The 24604-nt window shown below is 42.3% G+C and overlaps 1 protein-coding gene across 2 annotated transcripts; it reads right to left on the bottom strand.

The window, feature by feature from the left end:
• Positions 1 to 7514: 7514 nt before the first annotated feature.
• Positions 7515 to 22993, bottom strand: LOC118386197 (porphobilinogen deaminase-like). Of its 2 annotated transcripts, none has more exons than XM_035773736.2 (14): positions 22778 to 22993; positions 15240 to 15293; positions 14721 to 14793; positions 14515 to 14564; positions 14297 to 14352; positions 13610 to 13687; positions 13294 to 13371; positions 13110 to 13185; positions 12837 to 12950; positions 11135 to 11173; positions 10836 to 10955; positions 9989 to 10042; positions 9800 to 9886; positions 7515 to 9674 (listed from the first exon to the last, which is right to left on the bottom strand). In XM_035773736.2, the coding sequence occupies exons 1-14, from the start codon at positions 22799 to 22801 to the stop codon at positions 9501 to 9503; spliced, it is 1077 nt and encodes a 358-aa protein (XP_035629629.1). In that variant the 5' UTR covers positions 22802 to 22993; the 3' UTR covers positions 7515 to 9500. The 2 variants fall into 2 exon arrangements, with proteins under 2 accessions (XP_035629629.1, XP_035629621.1); XM_035773728.2 differs by lacking the exon at positions 22778 to 22993 and adding an exon at positions 15486 to 15624.
• Positions 22994 to 24604: the final 1611 nt, after the last annotated feature.

The following is a 24604-nucleotide window of genomic DNA, read 5'->3' as shown; positions in this document are numbered from 1 at the left end:
GTTGCAACACTCACTACCGAGTTCCAAATTGCCTCTGGAAGCAACGTCAGCACAAGAACGGTTTGTCGTGAGCTTCATGAAATGGGTTTCAATGGCCGAGTAGCCACACACAAGCCTAAGATCACCATGTGCAATGCCAAGAGTCGGCTGGAGTGATGTAAAGCTTGCCGCCATTGGAATCACGCTTCACCATCTGGCAGTCCGACAGACAAATTTGTAGTGCCAACTGTAGAGTTTGGTGGAGGAGGAATAATGGTCTGGGACTGTTTTTCATGGTTTGGGCTAGGCCCCTTAGTTCCAGTGAAGGAAAATCTTAACGCTACAACATTCAATGAAATTCTAGACGATTCTGTGCTTCCATCTTTGTGGCAACAGTTTGGGGAAGGCCATTTCCTGTTTCAGCATGTGTAACAGTATAACTTCAGACCGTCCCCTCGCCCATACCCGGGCGCGAACCAGGGACCCTCGGCACACATCAACAACAGTCACCCACAAAGCATCGTTACCCATCGATCCATAAAAGCCGCGGCCCTTGCAGAGCAAGGGGAACCACTACTTCAAGGTCTCAGAGCAAGTGACGTCACCGATTGAAACGCTTTTTAGCGCGCATCACCGATAACTAGCTAGCCGTTTCACATCCGTTACACATGACAATGCCCCGTCCAGATCAGTCCAGAACAGTGTGGAAGAACTTGACTGGCCTGCATAGAACCCTGACCTCAACACCATTAAACACCTTTGGAAGGAATTGGAACGCCAACTATGAGCCAGGCCTAATCGCCCAACATCAGTGCCTGTCCTCACTAATGGTCTTGTGGCTAAATGGAAGCAAGTCCCCGCAGCAATGTTCCAACATCTAGTGGAAAGCCTTCCCAGAAGAGTGGAGAATGTTGGGGGGCCAACTCCAAATGAATGCCCATGATTTTGGAATGCGATGTTCGACAAGCAGGTGTCCCCATTCTCCTGGTCATATAGTGTAAGTGTCCAGCAAGCTATTGCAGTTTAGCTTTTCCTGGGACTGCACAAGACCGAAGAGGAATAGCAGAGAGGCAGCGGGGAGGCCAAGTGCGTAATTGGGCTTAAGAACAGTGAGGACAGACAGGCTAAATATGTGTAGCTTAACTTAGAAGAGTATGCACATTAACCCATCCTTCATTAGCTAAACTCTGCAAAGCTGCTTCTAGAACATCATTCATGACGGAAAAACGTTAACCTGCAGGCTGCGCTCCCAGCCACTGGGCACACAGCTCGAAAAGCTCTCCTATTTATCAGTGGAGACTGTCTATTATAAAATTCCTCTGTGTATACCGTTCCATAAATTCCAAAAGGTCCCTAAAGGAGTTAGCCTGGGTACCAGTCTTAACATTCCACTCCTTGTACTCTGCGTCATATGTTCAGCATGACAATGAGTGGCAAGGAGTGGAAGGACAGCCAAACAGACTGTAACCAGACTATAAATGAGTGGCTACAAGTCTAGGAATACTGTATAAGAAGCAAGCAGCTCTGCTGTTGCTGGTTCATGGGATCCTGATCAAAAGTCATGTGGAATATATTTACATCTTTGTAATGTTATCGCTATAACCTACACAGTGTAGTTAATTTTTTATTACAATTTTATTACAGAGGCATATGGACCAAACCCCATAGAGTTGACGATAGTCAACAGCATCTCCAATTGCACCCAATGAGACCTACAGTGCTGACATTGTGTTCAGAGGGATCCTACTCGGTGCCATGAGGAGACTGCAGCAGACCAATGCAGACTTCAAGTGAGTAGACATTTAGATTCCATTGTCAGATTGATTTCTAGACTAGCTCATATATGCAATACAGATGTTAGTTTGAGAAATCTATTTACATTCTAATTTACAGATACTGTTCTATGTGTCAATTCTTGCATGGCATTGAGTGATACAGGATTTTTCTGTTTCCAATGTGAAAAAGTAATGGTGGTTTTCTTGCTGTTGCAATGGATAAATGGTATTATAATTGGCAGGTGGTGTGCCAGTTATTTTATATTATGTCAGTAGTCAGTGAGCATTGTTCTTCCAGGTTTACCTACACAGAGGACCTCAACTATGGTCCTTTCCTGGAGAGTGTGAATGGTGTTGCCGGGGACAATGCTGAGCACACTTATTGGGAGCTCCTTGTTCAGACTGGGAAGAATGGACCTGTGATCAGACCTGATGTGGGTGAGTCATGATTTAGAATGTCTCTCTCTCTCTTTCTACAGAATTAAGGGCAAAGGCAAGTGTTATTTACAACAATCTATTTGTCACATTAATTGTGCATCTACTGTAAAACACTACTGACCTATTTGGCCCTTGTTTTCACAGGTATTGGTTGTTACATCCCAGAACCAAGTGACTGCATCATTCTGAATTTTACAAAATGGTGAACATTCAGAAGCGCCTGACTGATACAGTTTTGTTTTAAAAAGTGCTGTAAAGCAATTTATTATTTTTGTCATGAAAGGAATAACTATTCCAATAATTTGCAGTACACTATTATAAAAAAAAGGGTTCCAAAGGGTTCTCCAGCTATTCTCATAGGGGAACCCTTTTTGGTTCCAGGTTTCTCTTTAGGGTTCCATGTAGAACCCTCTGTGGAAAGGTTTTTACATGGAACGCAGAAGGGTTCTACCTGGAACCAAACCGGTTCTACCTGGAACAAAATGTTTTTTTCAAAGGGTTCTCCTATATGAACAGCTGAATAACCCTTTTTGGCTCTAGATAGCTCCTTTTATTTCTAAGGAAGTAATGTTAAGCCCATTTTTAGAATTGAAATTGAAAGCGTTTCACCCTGACATAATTCTGTTATTGTTGTTTTAAAAGAACATTTTGAACAGAAAATAATGGCCGGCTACAGTTTACATCCCTCAGCCTATACCAGAACTATTGTAACATTACATTCTGTATATAATTACTGTGTAATAGGTTAGTAAAGCACCTGTATCTATGGAGTACAATTTGTGTGTTCACTGATTTATATTTACGTGGGAAACAGATTTACAGCAATAGTGGTATGTGCTAGGGATTAACACCAGGCTCCTGGGACTGTCCTGGGACTACTCCCGGGTCCATACATTCCCGAGATAAATGTAATGACAAAACCCAGGAAATTACACGGCACATTATGCAAACATGTTGTCGCATGGGAGGGAGCCTTTTGCCTAATTATTGTTTATATAGGCCTATGCGTTTGGTTACCTATTATTATTTACGGTTTTGATTGGGACAGCGGCGTCGCGCTGCTTTTAGACAAGCGTGGTTGACTCTTATAGATAAATCAATCAATAAATGTCAGATTTTTATTTTATTTTCACTGAATCTCCGTTTGGATATTTGGCAATAATTAGCCTGGGGAAGTGCTACTGATCATCTTTATTTAGTTTGGTCATATATTAGCTGATCAAAATATTTTGCTACCATATTATAGGCCTACAAGTGGATTTTGCGCTTCACTTGTGTAAGTAGCCTGTCCTAGGCTACTCCCGACCAAAACCCCGTGACTTGTCTGATAATCAATGTGCTTTTGTTTTACTGAATCTCTGGCTGGACAAGCGGAAGTGGTAGCTCATTTATTCGTTTGCTCATCTACGTATCACTGCAAAGGAAACTTTTAGCGTACACTTGATTTAGTCTACATTATTGCAAAATGTATCTACTGACTCAGGTAGTAGATTTACATCGCCTTCTATAGAGCCTAGGCTATTTCCCTATCGTTTCTGTCCCACTGAAACCCCAAATGACTAACTTTATTCGGTAATCCATAGGTTGCATTATCAAAGCACGTCTCTCGCCTACGCATATCAAAATACTGCTCGAACGTTCCCCTTGCGCGGTCTCGTATTGCTGCACATATGAGAGCTTCCATAGAGAATGTATGATCAACAAACGGTTTGAGCATAGATTTTAGATCGATTTTGTTTTTACAGAGTTGGTCCCGGTTAAGATACTGTACCTTGATATTTAAAAAAAATGCCCTCTATTCATCTCCCTGTTATTCATGGGCTGATCTGCTATCTGTATAATCAGCAACTCGAATATGATATATTATGTTGTTCGTTGGAGGTTATCTAGCAGGTATAGCAACTTCGGTAATTTGACATTTGTTTGACTGCGGTTACAAAGTTTGTATGATTCGACACCGCTATAGGCTACTCCGGATGCCTTCTGTGTGGGTCTTGAGTTCGCACTCTGTGTCGATAATTAATTGAGCAACATGACTAAGCAAAGAATTTATGAACGGCTTGTTTCGCAATTCACAACAGTGTAATTTGCGATCAAAGTTATTCTATCATTACTAAATATCTGTTTCACTTGCTGTGAAATATTTACATAGTGGCGCAGGCAATATGGAGCAGCAACGATCTTATTTTGGGAGAACCCTGGCATAATGACCATATCTTTGGTGTAATGGGCACTTCTGATTTTGCGGTATTTCTTGGGACTTTCAGATAAATATGATTTTTTTCTCGGTATTTAAACTTAGTAGATTTTCTGGTAATTAAATATTATGTGCTAATAGTTGTACACATACAGCTTTTTTTTTCGGGGTAAAAATGTTTGACCATTAAAAATCATATTTTCCCTAACTCTAACCTTAACCCCCAAACCCATAACCCCACCCCAAAACCTAACCCTTAAATTTAAAATAACATTCAAACAAATTGAGGACATGAAAAAGTCCTGACTATCAGGACATTTGGGTGAACTGCTAGGACATTGGGTTCCTGATAAGGTAGGAAAACACACACACAAACACACATACACAGTTCAGCTAACCTTGTGGGGACACACAATTCAGTCCCATTCAAATTCCTATTTTCCCTAACCCCTAAACCTAACCCTAACCCATACTCTTACTCTCACCCTAACCTTAACCCAAAAAACGAAATCTTTAACCCTAACCCAAGCTCCTAACCCTAAACATAATTCTAACCCTAACACTAAACCCAAAATCCTCTAGAAATAGCATTTGACCTTGTGCGGACTAACAAAATGTCCCCAGTTGGTCAAATGTGTGTTTGTTTACTATTCTTGTAGGGACTTCTGGTCAAATAACTTCATAAAATTAACTTATACAGTACATGGTCATTTAATTTCTGTTAGTTATTTTCCACCCATAATAATTCAGGACATATACCCATGCAAAATAGTGTTATCAAATGGCCAGGTATTAAGATAGACCAAATATTTTAATTAATTTTTTTTTTTAAAGTTACCCAATTGTTCAATGATCAACTATGAATAATTGACTGTGTATAGCAGTTCCTGACAGTAAACGCAATAGAAACAACATGGGACAGGGTGCAGATTCATGAGGGGAAAAATATTCCTGTTCCATTTCTGAAGAACCATTCAGATGAATAATCAACTGATCGAAAGAAATGTACTAATAGCATGATTGTGATAAACCAAGTTTGCATTACAAAATGCACTTGGTAGTTAAAGCAATAGTTCACTGAACATACAACCTAACACATTTCTCTGACCTTGGCTACACATAAAAAAAAAAGATATTGCACAAACGGAATATTACGTTTGGGAGTTCATAAAAGGGCTACAATATACTGCACAAGTCTTATCAATCATTGTGATTTCCCCGTGTCATTTCCTGTGCACCCACTCTGTTTGAATGTCTACAGGTCAAATAGAGTTTAAACTACCAGAGAGTAGAAGCATGGGCATAGCCTACATTTCGAGCTGATCCCGAAGAAAAAGATGATGCAGGCCTCAGAGGTGGAATCACAAAAGTTGCAAACACTAGCGCAAAATCTGATAATGGAAATGTGAGAAGGTTTTGTAGACATTTGGTGGCTCTCATATCCATATTCCTTCTGGTACTGCTGCCTGGTAGGTATCTTGTCTACAATGTAATGAAGGCTGTAATATATTCACTAATATCACATTCATTCCCATTAGAATGTCATGGCGATTCTTCAGTATGGTTGTATGGTTCGATTCCTGCTGGGGGCTCCCACAAGGGGAAAAAAATCACTTACACATGACTAAGTTGCTTTGGATAAAGCATCTGCTAAATAGTGTATATATATATATTGAAGAATAGGGGTAGGGTTGTAGAGAATCGAAGGACCATGAATATAACAAATTAACCTTATGTGCTGGCTTAAGGCCGGTAGCAACGGCTACAGAATGTCCGGTCAGAACAAAGATAAGGTGGATGTCCAGGTTAAGGGGAGTTTATTGTAAGAATATGTCCACATTCACACACACACACACACACCTGGTTGACCACTCCTGGTTCAGATTACTGAGAATTATGTCCAGGGAGAACTGACATTGACTATGGTTGTTTAGATGCATGCACAATTAAACAGCCATACAGGGATTCAGTCCGCAGGAAGAAAAGTTCAGCAGGAGGGTAAACTGTGGAAGTGCTCATCAGGATGGGGAAAGCTATAAGGGCACAAAGCGAGACCCAAATGCAGACACAGGAGGCAGATAGAGCTCTGATATTTATTATAACAAAGGCAGGCCGGGGACAGGCGATAGTTAATAAACCAGGTCAGAGTCCAAACAGTACCAGATGATAGGCAGTCTCGAGGTCAGGCCAGGCAGGGGTCAGAAACCAGATCCGAGTCCAAAACAGTACAAGGGGATAGGCAGGCTGGTAGACAGAACAGGCAGAGTGGTCAGGCAGGCGGGTTCGGAGTCAGGACAGGCAAGGGTTGAAACAAGGAGGACTAGAAACAAACAGACTGGGAAAAATAGAAGCCTAGAAGGGAGGCTGGACAATGAGCCTGTCATAGCAGATGTAAGCCATGTTGGAAGGTGAACCTTTGCACCAGTCTGAGGTCCTGAGCTATATACGATTTGAGTCACTTCAAACTGCCAATATGAACAAGCATTTTTATTGTTTGAAGAACAGATGGGATGAACCTGCTGTGGTAGAACGACTTCCATGGAATTTCCACTATGGAGGCCAAAGTTAGCTGAAATTTGTAGTGGCTATTTAAAGAAAACTGAAACATGGATTAGTTTCTCCGAGGCCAGATCGCTTTCAGGGTGAGGAACGAACCATCTAACATTACTTTGTAAACTGAACTTTCCCTTTAAAGCTGTTGAAACAATAACTGTGTTCTCCCCACCCGTTTCAGTAAAAATCTCTCAAATTCATAGACAGAGCTATGGATGCAAGGACTGACCAATCATGATATTACAATTATAGTTTTAACCATATTGAGGCATGTTTGTTTATATTTACTTTGTTTACAAACATAGGAGTGAAAGAAGCTTATAATTTGGGTTCTGATGAGGCACGACAGTTGAACTAAGCTCATGAGGCATTTCTAAGTTATATTCTTCAAGAACCAATGGGAACATTTCCTTAATTCAGAAGTCCCAAAATGGATGAAGCACCCGCAGATTGCCCCCTTTTAAGACCGAGAAGAACGAAGAAAATGAAAACACGGGTGCTCTACCGAACATTGGTTGAATAATAAACTACGAATCAAATAAAAAAAAAATACTAGAGAGTAATAAAAAAACTAGAGAGCAACTTGTGGCTTTTATTTGAGGCTGGCTCCTTTTTATGACACAGAACTCATGAAAGTGACAAAGCAAAGTGTGACGCTTCCAGATTGCGTTACATTTCCACATCCTGTCATGTCATGATGATTGCTGCAACAATAAATAGATAGATGGTATAGCAAGTATCATTTGACCAGCATCTTCTTAAAAAAAAAATGTCTTGGGCACTGCAGTGGAAAAGCAGAAAGCTGCCAAACAGAAATATGGCACAACCACCCTCAAAGTATTGATAGTCAAACAACAAAACACCACGTGATGTAACATAATGCAACATATGTTACATAACGCATTCTGCTAAATATAAGTTGGGAGAGGTCACAATGGGGCGACACTCAGGAAAACCTGCGCAGGCTCTAAGGGTAAAACGGAAAAGGCATACGTGTAGTTCAAGGTAATAAGGTTGTATTAGGTTGGAAGCAAAGCTGTACGCACAGCAGCCCCATAGACAACTAAAGTAAGGCACAACATGATGGTATCTGACAGCATAAGGTTTGTCAACAAAAACCCACAAATGATCTAAAAGGTAGCTTATGACATTACATTCAATTATTTCCTCTATTTCTTTCATAATACACACATATAGTTACCGTTGGAGCCATATCTAGTGCTATGGTTATGGAATACTTGTTGAAATTCTGAAGTTGTTGAGTAGTAGGCTGGATCATACCAAACCTGTGCCAGTATTCAGAAAGCTTCTCAGGATAGGAGTGCTGATCTAGGATCAGTTTTGCTATAATGAATAAGATTACATGGCCGGGGGAGTACCTGGTCAGCTCTCCTACTCTGAGACGCTTTATGAATGGAGGCCGTTTTGAAGTAGGCAGATGGCATTTGTTGGGTGTTATTTTACGCTGCTTCATATTCTTAAAATTGGTATAGCAAAGGCAAGCAAGCAATAAAAATCCTCTCAGGATCAAAACACATTGAACTTGTGAACACAGTGAGAGGAAAATGCCACAGGTATCAGACATCAGACAGTGAGTTTAGCTTTTTTGTACTGCATCCAGTGTTCATCATCTGCATTTTATATGCAGTTTTTTCCCTATCGTCTTGACGTCGATCATGGGAAATAGAAAAATAGATATACGCCGAGTAGTAATAATAATAGACGCTCTGGTGTTTTAGACAGGTGGCCTTGGAACTCGGTCTGATAGTACTCATAAGCTAGAGTTTGTCACTGTAGCCTGCCTGCATGTTCCGGGTCTGTTTAACAGACATCGCTAATGTGTCACACGCGTCATTCATCAAACAAGATTATCAGAGCTCTGTTGATGAAAGAGGTAGCATGATCCCCACTGAGAAATGGAGTCCCTCAATGTGTGCACAGGTAACTGCCAAAATAAAGGGAACACTAACATAAAGTGTCTCAATACGGTGTTGGGCCACCACGAGCCATGACAGCTTCAACGTGCCTCTATTAAGCAGGATGCAACACCCTTATTCCACGAGTAATTCCATAATTTGGTGTTTTGCTGATGGAAAATGCTGTCTCAGGCGCCGCTTCAGAATCTCCCATAAGTGTTCAATTGGGTTGAGATCTGGAGACTGAAACAGCCACGTCATATGGCTTACATTGTTTTCAGGCTCATCAAACCATCGAGTGAACATTCATGCCTGTGAATGAGGGAATTGTGATCCTATGGCCTGTCCAGCATTTTTATACATGACCCTAAGCATGATGGGATCCTAATTGCTTAATTAACTCAGGAACCAAACCTCTGTGGAAGCTCCCGTCTTAATATGCTTTGCATTCTTCATTTACTCAAGCGTTTCCATTATTTTGGCAGTTAATGTTCTGGCACGTCAAGCAGGCTCAATCAAACTGAACGAAAACGAATACTACTCAAACCCGCGTCTGGTGGTGCTGACAGTGCTATTCTATATCATGAGTACCGGTGAGTGCAGGTTACACCTCCAGGACCCAGCTGGGGGCACAAAGTGAGTTTATCGCGCATCGTTAAGTTGCCTGGCCACGGTAAGGATCTCCTTCGCCCCTTTACTCAGCAGTAGATTGGCCAAGTCTAGACCTAGCTTCTCAGATGCATCCTGGGCCGGGCCTGGCATGTTGTTCGCTGTTACGCCAACACGCTGGACCCGCTCATCCACTCGCTCTTCCACCTACCACAGAGGAAAGACGGCTTAAATAAACCAAATAAATACGCCCTGAGAAGGGAGACCCTTGATGAGCTGATATGTTTAATTGGAAGAGTTGACTGTGGGGGTTGAGAAATCATTAGTCTGACCTTATTGTCTGAAGCAATGCTGGTCTGCATGGTCTCCTTGAGGCTGTCTGAACCATCCAGGCTGTACACTGCTCCCGTCAGGTAGAGCTTTGGTAAACAAAACACAACAGTTACAAAGGCACGCACGCACATAACCACGGGTATGCAACGACACACACTCACACTTAAGCAAATGTCATAAGCCCTTACCTGAGAGTCCTTGACCTCAGTGTGGACAGCAACCGGTACACTGCAACCCCCCTCCTACAAGAAGCGAAAGTGATTACACTGGAGTTTCAAATATAATGAGACGTGCAGTGGTTAAAAGGGGGTAATCTGAGGTTGCTGCATCCATTTTCTAAATTAATCAAATGAAATCGCATTTGTCACATGCTTCGTAAACAATAATAATAAGTGACATGCTTAATTTACAGGCCCTTCCCAGAAATGCAGAGAAAAAGAAAAGAAAAAGAAAAAACTACACGTAGTAATAAAAGTAATAATAAATACATAATGAGTAACGATAACTTGGCTATATACACGGGGTACAAGTACCGAGTCGATGCGCAGGGGTACGAAGTAATTGAGGTAGATCTGGTCAGTCCTTGCATTCATAGCTCTGTCTACAAGTTTGTGAGTAGTCACATTTTTCCAGGCCCATCCCTCAGCTTTTTACCAAAATAGAGGTGGGGTAAATGCTTTGTGATTGTTTCAACTCCGTATTGCCCCTTTAAGTACTGTTTATGTGACATGGTTATAAAGCCTATCATTACTTATTTTTTATTTTCTTTTTTCTTCTTCTTTCACTTGCAATTGCACCTTAAATGGCCGGTTTCCCAGACATAGATTAAGCCTCATCCTAGACTAAAAATAAACTTTCAATGGTGATTCTCCATTGAGCATGCTTTTTAGTCCAGGACTAGGCTTCATCTGTGTCTGGGGAAACTGGTCCGTTATGAGTATTTATATTAAGTAGCATTGACAAGCAGCCAACAATTCACAGATATAGTGTTTTGTCCAGTGTAACAAAACATCTACAAGACAGAGTGAGACTTGCCAGTCGTCTGAGGAAGGCTCGCTCTGCTATACAGCGCAGGACCGTGTCGGGGTCGTGCAGAACAGACACCATCTCCAGGATGTCCTCGTCTCTGGCCCGCACCTCAATGGCAAGAGCCCCCTGGAACACAGCCACGCAATGGACCCTCAGTCTGTTAAGACCACACTGAAAATTCTAATCCTCACATACACAGAGCCTTTTCAGGGTAAAATATTCAGTTTTAACAACAGTTAGGCACAGGTATGAGAGTTAAAGAGTTAAAGTTGCCCATTTCTCCTTCATAAAATAAATCTACCTACCTGTCCAACAGCGTACATGCAGTCCTCAGGGCCCAGGATCTGCAAAATGCAAAGACACAAATGAAAGGTAACTGCCCAATATTTTAGGTAGGCGGCTACATTATGTAGGGCCAGGAGGTTTTCCATGACCATGTGACCGCTTGGAAAAACCCAGGGCCCTAGTTAAAGGCTATATATAGGCTTACATAGTCTAAAAACCACATACAATGAATCTTGATTAATTAAGATGACTCTTGATTTATCTCTATGTTATGGACAAGGTGTTGTGATGTGGAGTGTTGGAAGTTTACATACACTTAGGTTGGAGTCATTAAAACTCGTTTTTCAACCACTCCAAAAATGTATTGTTAACAAACTATAGTTTTGGCAAGTCGGATAGGACATCTACTTTGTGCATGACAAGTCATTTTTCCAACAATTGTTTACAGACAGATTTCATCACTTATAATTCACTGTATCACAATTCCAGTGGATCAGAAGTTTACATACACTAAGTTGACTGTGCCTTTAAACAGCTTGGAAAATTCCAGAAAATGATGTCATGGCTTTAGAAGCTTCTGATAGACTAATTGACATCATTTGAGTCAATTGGAGGTGTAGACCTCCACAAGTCTGGATCATCCTTGGGAGTAATTTCCAAATGCCTGAAGGTACCAACGTTCATGTGTACAAACAATATTAGGCAAGTATAAACACCATTGGACCACACAGCCATCATAACGCTCAGGAAGGAGGAGCGTTCTGTCTCCTAGAAATGAACGTATCTATATCCACAGTAAAAACTAGTCCTATATCGACATAACCTGAAAGGCCGCTCAGCAAGGAAGAAGCCACTGCTCCAAAACCGCCATAAAAAAAGCCAGACTACGGTTTGCAACTGCATATGGGGACAAAGATCGTACTTTTTGGAAAAATGTCCTCTGATCTAATGAAACAAAAATATAACTGTTTGGCCATAATGACCATCGTTATGTTTGGAGGAAAAAGGGGGAGGCTTGCAAGCCGAAGAACACCATCCCAACCGTGAAGCACGGGGGTGGCAGCATCATGTTGTGGGGGTGCAGGAGGGACTGGTGCACTTCACAAAATAGATGGCATCATGAGGAAGTAAAATGATGTGGATATATTGAAGCAACATCTCAAGACATCAGTCAGGAAGTTAAAGCTTCGTCGCAAATGGGTCTTCCAAATGGACAATGACCCCAAGCATACTTCCAAAGTTGGACAACAAAGTCATGGTATTGAGGTGGCCATCACAAAGCCCTGACCTCAATCCTATAGAACATTTGTGGGCAGAATTGAAAAAGCGTGTGCGAGCAAGGAGGCCTACAAACCGGACTCAGTTACACCAGCTCTGTCAGGAAGAATAGGCCAAAATTCACCCAACTTATTGTTGGAAGCTTGTGGAAGGCTACCCGAAACGTTTGACCCAAGTTAAACAATTTAAAGGCAATGCTACAAAATACTAATTGAGTGTATGTAAACTTCTGACCCACTGGGAATGTGATGAAAGAAATAAAAGCTCAAATAAATCATTCTCTATACTATTATTCTGACATTTCACATTCTTAAAAAAAAGTGGTGATCCTAACTGACCTAAGACAGGGAATTTTTACTAGGATTAAATGTCAGGAATTGTGAAAAACTGAGTTTAAATGTATTTGGCTAAGGTGTAAAGGTAAACTTTTGACTTTAACTGTACCTGGCTGACTCGGCTATCCCAGCCCATGCGACGGAGTCCAGCTGCAGCCAGTATAATGGCCGAGAAGTCGTCCTTTTCATCCAGCTTCTTCAACCTCGTGTTGAGGTTTCCTCGCTGGAAAAAACGCACTAAGGAAACAAACTCACAACCCTCTACAGATGGTGCTCATTACTGATATAATGTGCATCAGATTTGAAATGAAGATCTTGTTTTAATCCTTCGCTATACTGTGAGAATGGCAGTGAGTGAACGTAGCACTGAGAGAAAGGATACAATATCTTTAAACTCCAGGTGGGGGAATCTTTTCTTTAGCTGAGCAGCCCGTCGTAGGGAACTTGTGCCTATCACACTATGAAAAGAAAAAAAAACATCAAGATCAATGTCAAGCCACTCCTTTAAAACAGATTGGAAAAGAATCTTCAAACAATGTCATGAGTAAAATTAAACTGTTTTGTACCTCTTGTCGGGCAGGGTGTCAAGGGATTTTCCCATGTTTTTGGGATGCAAGACCACTGCGTCATGGGGGTTCTCGCGCCTTAAATGAACAGGTAGGAGAAGAAAAAAAAACGATTTACCATGAAAATATCGGAGGCTACTTCATTCCACAGTAGTGGTGAAGAGAATCCGACTTCAATAGTAGATATTCAAAAAGTTATACACTGGCGCGCTTGGAGTATTCAAAATAAATGTATATACACATAGCCCAGATGAATAAGGACAGTGTGTTTGATTTCCCTGTGGATCCTTACAGAGGCACTATTGTGCCAACTTACTTTAGCACAGCTCCTATGGTAAAGCCAGGAGGTAGAGTCGTGGGCAAGTCTTTCAAAGAGTGGACCACCAAGTCTACTCTATAGGACACAGCACAACAGAGTCATTTATTTTGCAACACTTCAGAGCAAAGACTGAGGGAGAAAAAAACTGGACATTAAACACCTGCACAAATCAAAGTCTTGAAGACATTAATGACATTTTGAAGCTACTCAAAATGCATGCCATTACATTGTAATAAAGAAAGTACCTCGACAGTAGTGGCTTTTCACATTAAAACTAATAGTAATGTACCCTACAGTTTGAATGTACAGTGCCTAGTGAATGGCTTTTCAAGAGGTGTCGATTGTTCATGAGTGGGTCGAGCCTCAGTCCTGACTTGAATTTGCTTGCAAATCAGAGACAAGGTTGGAAAATTGCTGTCCATCAATAACCGCCACCCAAACTTACTGAGCTTGAACCATTTTGACAAAAAACTATAAATAAATGTTGCCTTAAGAGTTGTGCAAAGTTGATAGAATCTTATTAAAAATGATTTACAGCTGTGATGACTATCAAAGGTGAAGACATACGCAATCAATACATCAACAACTTTTTTTTATTCATTTGGAACATTTTCTATAGTTTTTCTTTTAACTTTGAAAATAAGGAGTTGATTGTGTGGATCCAGAAGACAAAATGAGACTTACTCGTTTCTCTCCAGAGCAGTCTCCAGTTCTTTGGTGAAAAGGCTCTTCTCTCCAATCTGCATTTGGAAAGCATATAGGTTACTAACTGTTAACCCCATTACATTTTTAGCTCAGAACTTAAAAGTGTTTTTCGGCATACTACTGAGTCAAGTAAAATGAACAATTTGGGCAATAATTGAGTTCTGATGAGAAACGCTTTAGTTTATAAACAGATTTACCTTTGATAACGCTGTGTCAAGGATTTTGTCCCCTGTAGTTGTCATGCCAACTGACACAGAAAGACAAGGACATATACAAAGCGATATAGTCGTTGAATTACTGTATTGTACATATCTTATTGTGACGCATCTCCGTAGTCAAAGGAAGAGAACCATTATAGGTTCTAGATAGCACTTTTTTTTTCTACGAGTGTATCTGGACTCACCTATTTCTAAGTGGACATCGGGGTACAGTCTCTTCAGCTTCTCTGCAACGCTGTCCGTCTGAATACGAGCCAGCTGAGGTCAATAAATTGACAGAAATTCATGCAATTTGGATGACAACTTGTGTGTGTGCACATTTTGGATGGTTGGTTTCTAGCTAGTTCACTTCCTGGATAATACTGAATATCATAGTCTATTCGAGAAGCAAATGTTCAGCCGTGCGTTATCAAATCACTGGGACGTGAACATAAGAAGCTGTAGTAAAAGGCTAGACATTATTGGAGCAGTGAATGGACTATCTCTGTTGCAGGAGGAGCAGACCTCCCTGACTGCTGTATCTGAGGGAACAGAGAAGAGAAGCTTATCTGATAAAGAGTTGCCACACTCTGCGCTATAACCTATTCAAACTCCACAGTAGTTTCACTGACACCGGGAAAAATTGTTAAAGTGAAAAATGACATTACCTTAAACCTAAAAATCACATGCGATTTCGTTCCACTCAACCACCAAAGGTATCTTACCTGGCTCTTTCGGGTTCCAATTCTTATGACCCGGCTAACTTTCCCATTAGCATTCTGTTGGAAAAACACAAGCAATACATTGCAACAGCCATTTTTCCAATAACGTCGTTTTTACATTTCTACATGTAGTTGCAGTTCCTGGCAGTGATTCCCTTCGTATTGTCCCAACTTTCACTGTAAGCCACATACAACTGCTCCATATCATAATATAAACATAAAACGCTGCATGAATTGCTTTCCTCTTACCCTGACGTACTTATAAGGTCCCTCCATAGTTCTCAGGAAACCTTAGCTTCTACACGCAGAGCAGCACTTTGTGTCGTCTGTAGAGCTGTGAAAGCCTGCTGTGTCTATGTGGGGAGCAGTGGCAAGTCATACAGCCTAGCCCTAGAGATACTGAACCATGCCTCAACGTCCTACACCCCCATTTCCCTGGTCCTAGCTGATAAGTCAAGTGTGCAGATTCATTGTGTCAGTTATTATGAGCAGTGAGGGGTAGCGATGGTCTTTTGTAAGATCATTTGCCTATTGGCATTTTCCAAATGGTCATGAAATAGACATGTATGTATGTGGAAAGCACCGATATAAAAAGGATCCCATTCAAAAGTGACAACCTTTAGGTTTTAAAGGACAAGACAAGAGTTGACACATTGGATGTTGTAGGCAATGTTCTCTCATCAACAACAACAACAAAAAAATCGACACAGCAAATTTCAGGTCTGCTGAGCACAAACTTGAATGTTGTGAAAATGCTGTGCAACTTCCAGCACGCTTTTACTGTGAACACGGAGGCTGTACCTGCCTTAAGTTACAGTTTTAACAGCGGCCATGTGGGCTACTGTGGCTATTTGATCATAATGTAGGCCTGACAGAGAGGTCTACTATCAAAAACAATGGAGAAAATGCATCCCATAACATTTTAACATGGGAATAGCTGTTATATCATTCAGCCTACAGTAGCAATGTGTGATGTTCAATGTAGGCCCACATTCCATGAGACTTAAAACAAAACATGCAGGGCTTGACATTAACCTGTTTATCCACTTCTCCTTCAGACAAGGAGGTGACTGAAAATGTTGTGTTGTTTGATGCAAGAAACCACTTTACAAAATAAAATGCATTATTATTCCCATACCATTATTACAGGGAATCAGGGAAGTTCTTTACCTATGTGTTTTGCCTACAACAAAATCTCTTGCATAGTTCGTTTTGTTTCGGTATGTTGCATTGAAAGTGGCTAATATAGCGTTGATTTGATCCCAATTGCCACAGTGAAGGGAAACGTTGATCGTCTTAACAGGAAAACTCTAGAACAGTGGTCAACAACCTTTTCTGAGTCTAGATCACTTTTTGAGTAAAAAAACATACACCTGTGCAACATTACCCAATTAAAAATAGTTCTGTAGCAATGAGGTTTGTGCAGTAAGCTATATGGCCCAATACATTTTCACTGCATATTGGCTGTGCATAAATTGCCCTGCCAATGTATTGTTGTTCAGGCCATTTCTTAAAATTATCTATCAAAATTTAAGGTAGGCTATATGATCACACCGGCAATAGATCCATTGTTGTATTACTTGTGAGGCACAACTGAGCGAGCATCTGATGGTCAGTCTCAACTAGAGGTCGACCGATTAATTTGGGCCGATTTCAAGTTTTCATAACAATCGGTAATCTGCCTTTTTGGATGCCGATTATGGCCAATTACATTGCAATCCACGAGGAGACTGCGTGGGAGGCTGACCACCTGTTATGCGAGTGCAGCATCAAAAGGACCTTGTGGCTGCAAGGAGCCATGGTAAGTTGCTAGCTACAGTAGCATTAAACTTAACTTATAAAAAACAATCAATCTTCACATAATCACTAATTAACTACACATGATTGATGATATTACTAAGTGAACTAGCTTGTCCTGTGTTGCATATAATCAAAGTGGTGCCTGTTAATTTATCATCTAATCACAGCCTACTTCAACTTCGCCAAACGGGGGATGATTTAACAAAAGCACATTTGCGAAAAAAAGCAATCGTTGCACAAATGTACCTAACCATAAACATGAATGCCTTTCTTAAAATCAATACACAGAAGTATATATTTTAAAAAATCTGCATATTTAAGTTAACAGAAATGCATTTTAGCAGGCGATATTAACTGGGGAAATTGTGTCACTTCTCTTGTGTTCAGTGCAAGCAGAGTCAGGGTATATGCAGCAGTTTTGGCCGCCTGGCTCGTTGCGAACTGTGTGAAGACCATTTCTTCCTAACAAAGACCGTAATTAATTTGCCAGAATTTTACATAATTATGACATAACATTGAAGGTTGTGCAATGTAACAGCAATATTTAGACTTAGGGCTGCCACCCGTTGGATAAAATAGAAAACGGTTCCGTATTTCACTGAAAGAATAAACATTTTGTTTTCTAAAATTATAGTTTCCGGATTTTACCATATTAATGACCAAAGGCTCATATTTCTGCGTGTTTATTATAATTAAGTCTATGATTTGATATTTGATAGAGCAGTCTGACTGAGCGGTGGTAGGCAGCAGCAGGCTCGTAAGCATTCATTCAAACAGCACTTTACTGTGTTTGCCAGCAGCTCTTAGCAATGCTTGAGGCACAGCGCCGTTTATGACTTCAAGCCTATGAACTCCCGAGATTAGGCTGGCAATACTAAAGTGCCTATAATTAACATCCAATAGTCAAATCTATATGAAATACAAATGGTACAGAAATAAATAGTCAGAAGTCCTATAATAACTACAACCAAAAACGTATTAACTGGGTATGGTATGTTTGGTAAACTGGTATGTTTTATATGTTCTCATGTTCTGAGCAAGGAACTTAAACGTTAGCTTTTTACATGGCACATACTGCACTTTTACTTTCTACTCAAAAACTGTGTATTTGTATTATTTTACCAAATTGAACATGGTTCAATATTTATTTGAGACTAAATTGATTTCATGTATGTATTATATTAAGTTAAAATAAGTGTTCAATGTTCATTCAGTATTGTTGTAACTGTCATTATTACAGATTCCAAGAACACAGGATGAGATGTTGCTATCCTTTGTGCAAGCACTTCCAAGAGTTAATGAACAGTGAGCCTGGTGAAATTTGGGGAGCGCATCGTCAGTAGTGTACCTTTGGTTCCTAGGGTGTTTCGGCCTTTCACACTATACACCCTCCCCAAAGGCGGCCAGCGACAGGGTGATTAATCCTACGCTTGCGTCCCATTCCCAATTAGTCATAGGAGTTGCCTTGTTGTTGATAGCCAACAATCCCATGGGACTATGCATGGCAGGGGAGTCCTCCTCCCTGAGTCAAGCATTGTTGACCGCATACTTCCTGGCCCTCTCACTTCGGGGCCCAGCTGGAGTCTTTCCTCTTCATCCAGAGCCACTGACTGCTTCCTTCTGCCGCCTCCGATACAGCTTTGATTGCCGAACGCTGGCTCTGGCCCTTAATTCCAAGGTCTCTAAGCAGTCTGGTTGTAGATGTTGCCACAAAACCTCTGCAGCCCACCTCCACTGGTTGGACTTCTGTGTTCCAGCCATGATGCCGTGCTTCGGCAGCTAGATCGGCATAGCGCAGATGTTTTCGCTCATAAGCCTCATCTACTGAGTCCTCCCAGGGTACTGTGAGCTCAATGATGAAGACCTTCTTGAGCGAACGGGACCAGAGCACCATGTCAGGTCTTAGGGTGGTGGTTGCGATCTCCGGAGGAAACACAAGTTGCCGGCCAATGTCAGCTAGCATTTTCCAGTCGCGGGCCAAGCGCAGCTGGTCTCGCTCTACTGGTGTCGAGCCGCTCTTCGGTGGTTTAGCCCCTTCGCGGACAAAGTTTGTCCGTAAGGGGTGTGATGCTGCTGGGGTGGTAGGGAGTTGGTGGCAGCTCGCCTGTCCTCCAGGGCGGACGCAAGGTTTTTAAGGACTTGGTTGTGACGCCAAGTGTAGCGTCCTTGGGTGAGACTCGTGTTGCCTCCTGGACTGCTTTTCCTGGCCTCCATTTGCGCCCAGTTGCCAAGGTCGGCGCGTTGTTGCTCACCACTGGGTCTCGAGATTCATTCAGTGTCATCTGGAGCCTGGTTTTTGAACACTTGAATTCCTCTGTTAGACTGGTGAGGGGCAGCTTGAGGACACCATCTCCATAGAGGCCTATGGTGGTAAGGCATCGTGGAACTCCGAGCCACTTCTTTAAGTAGACTGTGACTCCTCTTTCCATCTTCTCCACTGTTGAGATTGGAACCTCATACACTGCTAAGGGCCACAACACCCGGGGTAGGAGACCAAACTGCAGACACCAGGCCTTTAACATTCGAGGTAGCTGGGTGTTGTCGATGGACTGTAGGCTACTACTGATGTCTTTGCGCAGCTGTTGCACCTGGTCTTTGTCCTTCAGGCTTGCATCATACCACCTTCCAAGGCTTTTTACCGGCTGCTCAGACACTGTTGGGATTTGGTCATCTCCGATGAAGAATTTCAGGTCAGAGAGTACTCCCTTCACAATCGAGATGCTGGGTGACTTGGATGGTTTAATCTTCATACGGGCCCAGCTGATATTCTCCTCAAGTTTTCTGAGCAGTCTCCTGGTGCATGGGACAGTGGTGGTCAATGTTGTAATGTCGTCCATGTAGGCTCTGAGTGGAGGGAGGCGGAAACCAGAGTCGATTCGCTGTCCACCAGCAACCCATTTTGAGGATCTGATGATAACCTCCATTACCATTATGAATGCCAACGGAGAAATGGTACATCCCGCCATTATACCTACATTCAGACACTGCCATGAGGTGGTGAAGCAGAACTGCAGATCCTGGAACCACGAATTCACCAGGGTTGTGATGGTGTCCGGTATGTGGAAAAATCTGAAGGCAGACCACAGGAGTTCATGGGGCACAGAGCCAAATACATTGGCGGGGTCGAGAAAGACTACATGGAGGTCCCTTTTTGCCCTCGACATTCAGTAAGGAGATTGGGCGGAATTGGCTGATGTTCACTGCATCCTTCTCCTTAGGGATCAGGACCCCGCCTGCCCTACGCCACACTTTGGGTATTATCTTCTTTTGCCAAGCTGTTCTCATAAGCCTCCAGAGGAACCTCAGGACATCTGGTGCGTTCTTATATACTTTGTACGGGACTCCATTTGGCCCCGGGGCTGATGCTGTTCTTGCCCGTCGAACTGTGTTTTCCACCTCTTTCCATGTCGGAGGGCTGGTCTCAATGTGATGTTCCGGGGGTTCAACGGGTGGGATATCTGATGGGATGGCCAGATGTTCATTTCGCTTTGAGTCAAAGTTTGTTGTTCTCAGGTGCTCCTCTAGGTCTTTCTTTGTTGTTTTTAGAGCTCCACTTTTTTCCTTTGTGAAGAGACTTTTAAGGAACTTGAAGGGATCTTTATAGAATCGAGTTCTAGTTTGTACTTTCTTCCTTCTGTGTTTCCATAGGTTCTCTGCTCTACGGAGGGATGCCAACCGGGTTTTGATATCAGCCTGAAGTGCCTCTATGCCCTCCTTTTCCACTTCCGAGGCCTTCTTCCATTGTTTCTTAAGCTGTCGCCTTTCTTGTACGAGGCGCTTGATGTCTTGTTGCCTCCTGGAAACTGGTGGGGTTGGAACCTTTCTCCCTCCTTTTGCCTCTTCCACTCCAAATATTTCTGTCCCGTACTCATAGATGATGTCCCCCATCCTCTCCAACTTCTTCTCCACTGTGCCTTGAAGTTTCTCGAGGGTCAAGGTAAGGTCAGTATTCACTGTTTCCCACAACTTCTTGTCACTGGCGCCAGGCCACTTCACATACGGTCTGTGCCCTGGTAGTCTCCTCTCGACTGCAGGTCTGGGAGGCTGGGTGAGTTCCACTCCTGTTGTTGGTTCCACCTCAGTTGTTACAAACAGTGTTACCTATGTATCGGCTTTCTTTGGTCCTCCAATAATAAGTATCGTGTTGAAAAATCCTAATCGGTCGACCTCTAGTCTCAACGGAGGGAGAGAGCAGCAGACTGAGGATGAGACTCAACAGCCCCATGCTCTCCCTTTCCTCCACTGACACTGACCAAAAAGGGTCACTGGCCAAAAAGGGAAATTCATGTTGTTGCTTCTATGAACAGAGAAAGTAATTTAGTCCTCGATATTAAAAAAGACCCATGCCGCTAATAATATCAACGCAAGCCTATAGATACACTTTCCTACTCATTCATTACCGATGCAGTTCTTGTTGCAGCGCTAAATTGAAATTGCTTATAAAAGTATTGAATACAAAGTGTTATCAGTGCTGAGTAAGAATGTACTCAATCATAAAACAGCAGCTCTTTGCTGTATTTGTTGACAGTCTCTCTAGTCATGGTTTTAAACGTTTTGAAATCTCAGTATCAATTTGGCTGTAGATTTATTGTGCCTGCTACAGTAAACACATAGTGCACTTGATTTGCTCCTCTGGGCCCTCCGGGAAGGCAGCGTTTGTACCTTCAGTCATAAGAGAAGGTTCAAAATGGCAACAGTTCGCCTACCTGGCGCACAGGGCAGCTGAATAGTGTACACCTAACGCCAGCAGCCCAGACGGAAGAGAAATAGAATTTCAAGGCTCTATCGTTTTTTTCTTTTTACAGAAATGTTTGGCGATCGAGCAGTGGCGGTTCTAGCTTGTATGGCTCCCTGGGAAAACAGCCCCTTCAGCACCCCCGCCAAAAAAAGCACAATTCTGCACTAAATGTAACGTTTATTCAGACATTTGGAACAACACAAATAAATAATCATAGAGAGACCTTCCTAGGCAGTCGCCTGCCTAGCTCACAAACTAGAATCAGGGCGCCCACCCCGACAAGGTTAATTGACCCACAGTCCCACGTGGTGGCATGATATCATTGACGTGACGTGCAAATAAGCGATAGAAAACCGATTTGTGTTGACACTAATTCCGATTTTTTTGTGCGGGTTACCCGTGCCGCCCAGGGCGGCTGCCCATGTCGCCTTTACCTAAATCCGTAACTGCGATCGAATACGAATGCCTTGGAGATCGACAACTGCCCTAGAAAATGAAGTGAAGTTCAATCTCGTTCTTCTCTCTGTGGGGTTGATATTCCTGCGAGGCTGTCCAAGGGGAGCTGCTCGGCAATCTCGGGGCTACTACACAGGCAACATTGGTTGCAGGCATTGTACAGCAGCCATAGAAGCTCTGACAGGCATGAACATCATATTATACTGTTATTTAATGAATTAACACACATAGTTTTTACTACGGGAACGGCCAATCTGTCATTAGAAAGGGAAAACTAAAACATAACAGTTTCTAATCTACATGTTCAATGATGTAGCTGCTAATGGTGACTGTCGAGGCAGATGTTATTTGTAATGTCAATTATTTGATATATGAGATGTATTCTCCAATGGTAGAGCTCCGAGGTGCAGGAGGGCGCGACAGTAAACCAATCAGCGCGGTCCGGGTTGGCTGTAAAAATGGCGCATGCCTCACTCCGCCAAAGGTTATCACTGAGGTATGAACGTTATGCTATGCAGAGTGCTAGCTAACTAGCCACGTCTCTCACCTGTGAACTCGTCTCTCCCGACATCTCAGTGATACAGTGATGATCAGCGAGTATTGTCTTTGTCAGTTATTCCCGACGTTCAACCCATGAGACTATAGCTAATTCCTTGTAATCAGGGATGAACGGGGCATTTGTAACTAGGGTCAATTCTGCTGACTGCCGGTGCCCTTCCGACGTCACTCCACGGAATGTCATTTCACTTCCGTGTGCATTGGCTGCGTTCACGAACATCTAAAAAAGCTTCATGCAAATTTGTTCTTGGTCACACAGTAACCGTTTGAAAACAGCCCAATTTGTTTTTTTATTATTGTTTTATCAATTTAAAGTACATTTCACTAGCAAAATGAGCAAACTTAGTAACAATGGCATTTTTTGTACATTGACAATTTATAAGTAACATGTGCACAGCTGACCACTGTCTTCTAGCTACTATACCCTTGTCATTGAGCTATAAATGAAGGGCCAACCCTGATACTCTTCTCCTAAATGTCAGAGTATCTATCTAGCTAACTTCTAGTTTTTTTTCTCTGTACCAGAACTTGTTCAAGCCATAGAGATAGATAGAGGACTCATCATGGATATTACCTGTTTTAGCATGGACTTTGCCATTGAGGGCTTCCACTATTTAAAAGTAGTCAACTGAATGGTGATTCCTATAAATTGGGAGCAATCAGCCACTAAAGAACAAGAAAATTGACGACTTTAAAATGGAGATAGCCTCAATGGCACTGCCCTGGATATTGATTAAGGCACCCCCTCGCCCTCTCCAATTCATAGTGGTTGGGTTAAATGCGGAAGACATATTTCGGTTGAATGCAACTGACTAGGTTTCCATGCTATCACAGATGCTATAATGGCACAGATACAAAGATGAGTCCTTTATCGAAGAGGCAGGGAAGGATGGTGATGAGCTGAGATGCGGTAAGATGGCAGACAAGAAAAAAGGAAGAAAGTGGAACGTTATGAACAAATATGGACTGCGGGACTGCACAAGCCTTCTGGGAGATCTGGTGAAGGAGAAGATGGTGGAAAAGAAAAAAAGGAGAAAAGTGGAATATGTTTTGAGTGAATATGGAATGGAGGATCTCATAGAACTTTTGGAAGAGCTTAAGGAGGAAAATGAATGTGACGAGAGTGAGGATGAATTAACTGTTATGGCAGGTGCAGTGAATATCAACTGAAATGTATTTATATAGCCCTTCTTACACCAGCTGATATATCAAAGTGCTGTACAAGAAACCCAGCCTAAAACTCCAAACAGCAAGCAATGTAGGTATAGAAGCACGGTGACTAGGAAAAACTCCCTAGAAAGGCCAAAACCTAGGAAGAAACCTAGAGAGGAACCAGGCTATGAGGGGTGGCCAGTCCTCTTCTGGCTGTGCCGGGTGGAGATTATAACAGAACATGGCCAAGATGTTTAAATGTTCATAAATGACCAGCATGGTCAAATAATAATAATCACAGTAGTTGTCGAGGGTGCAACAAGTCAGCACCTCAGGAGTAAATGTCAGTTGGCTTTTCATAGCCGATCATTGAGAGTATCTCTACCGCTCCTGCTGTCTCGAGAGAGTTAAAAACAGCAGGTCTGGGACGGGTAGCACGTCCGGTGAACAGGTCAGGGTTCCAAAGCCACAGGCAGAACAGTTGAAACTGAAGCAGCAGCACGGTCAGGTGGACTGGGGACAGCAAGGAGCCATCATGCCAGGTAGTCCTATGTACGGCAGGACCAAATCGGAAAGATAGGTAGGAGCAAGCCCATGTAATGCTTTGTAGGTTAGCAGTAAAACCTTGAAATCAACCCTTGCCTTAACAGGAAGCCAGTGTAGG

This window comes from Oncorhynchus keta, chromosome 1 (genome assembly GCF_023373465.1).
Source record: "Oncorhynchus keta strain PuntledgeMale-10-30-2019 chromosome 1, Oket_V2, whole genome shotgun sequence".
Taxonomy (NCBI): domain Eukaryota; kingdom Metazoa; phylum Chordata; class Actinopteri; order Salmoniformes; family Salmonidae; genus Oncorhynchus; species Oncorhynchus keta.
Note: the sequence above shows the minus strand (reverse complement) of the source record. Positions and strands in the feature narration are given on the sequence as shown.

Excerpts from the sequence above, each read along its gene's own strand:
- LOC118386197 (XM_035773728.2), bottom strand. The coding sequence starts at position 15,512 with ATGGAGGGACCTTATAAGTACGTCAGG. Across the intron at positions 13,688-14,296 it reads ACTGCTCTGGAGAGAAACGA|AGTAGACTTGGTGGTCCACT; the intron begins GTAAGTCTCATT and ends TGTGTCCTATAG. Across the intron at positions 10,956-11,134 it reads GCATGTACGCTGTTGGACAG|GGGGCTCTTGCCATTGAGGT; the intron begins GTAGGTAGATTT and ends GCTGTGTTCCAG.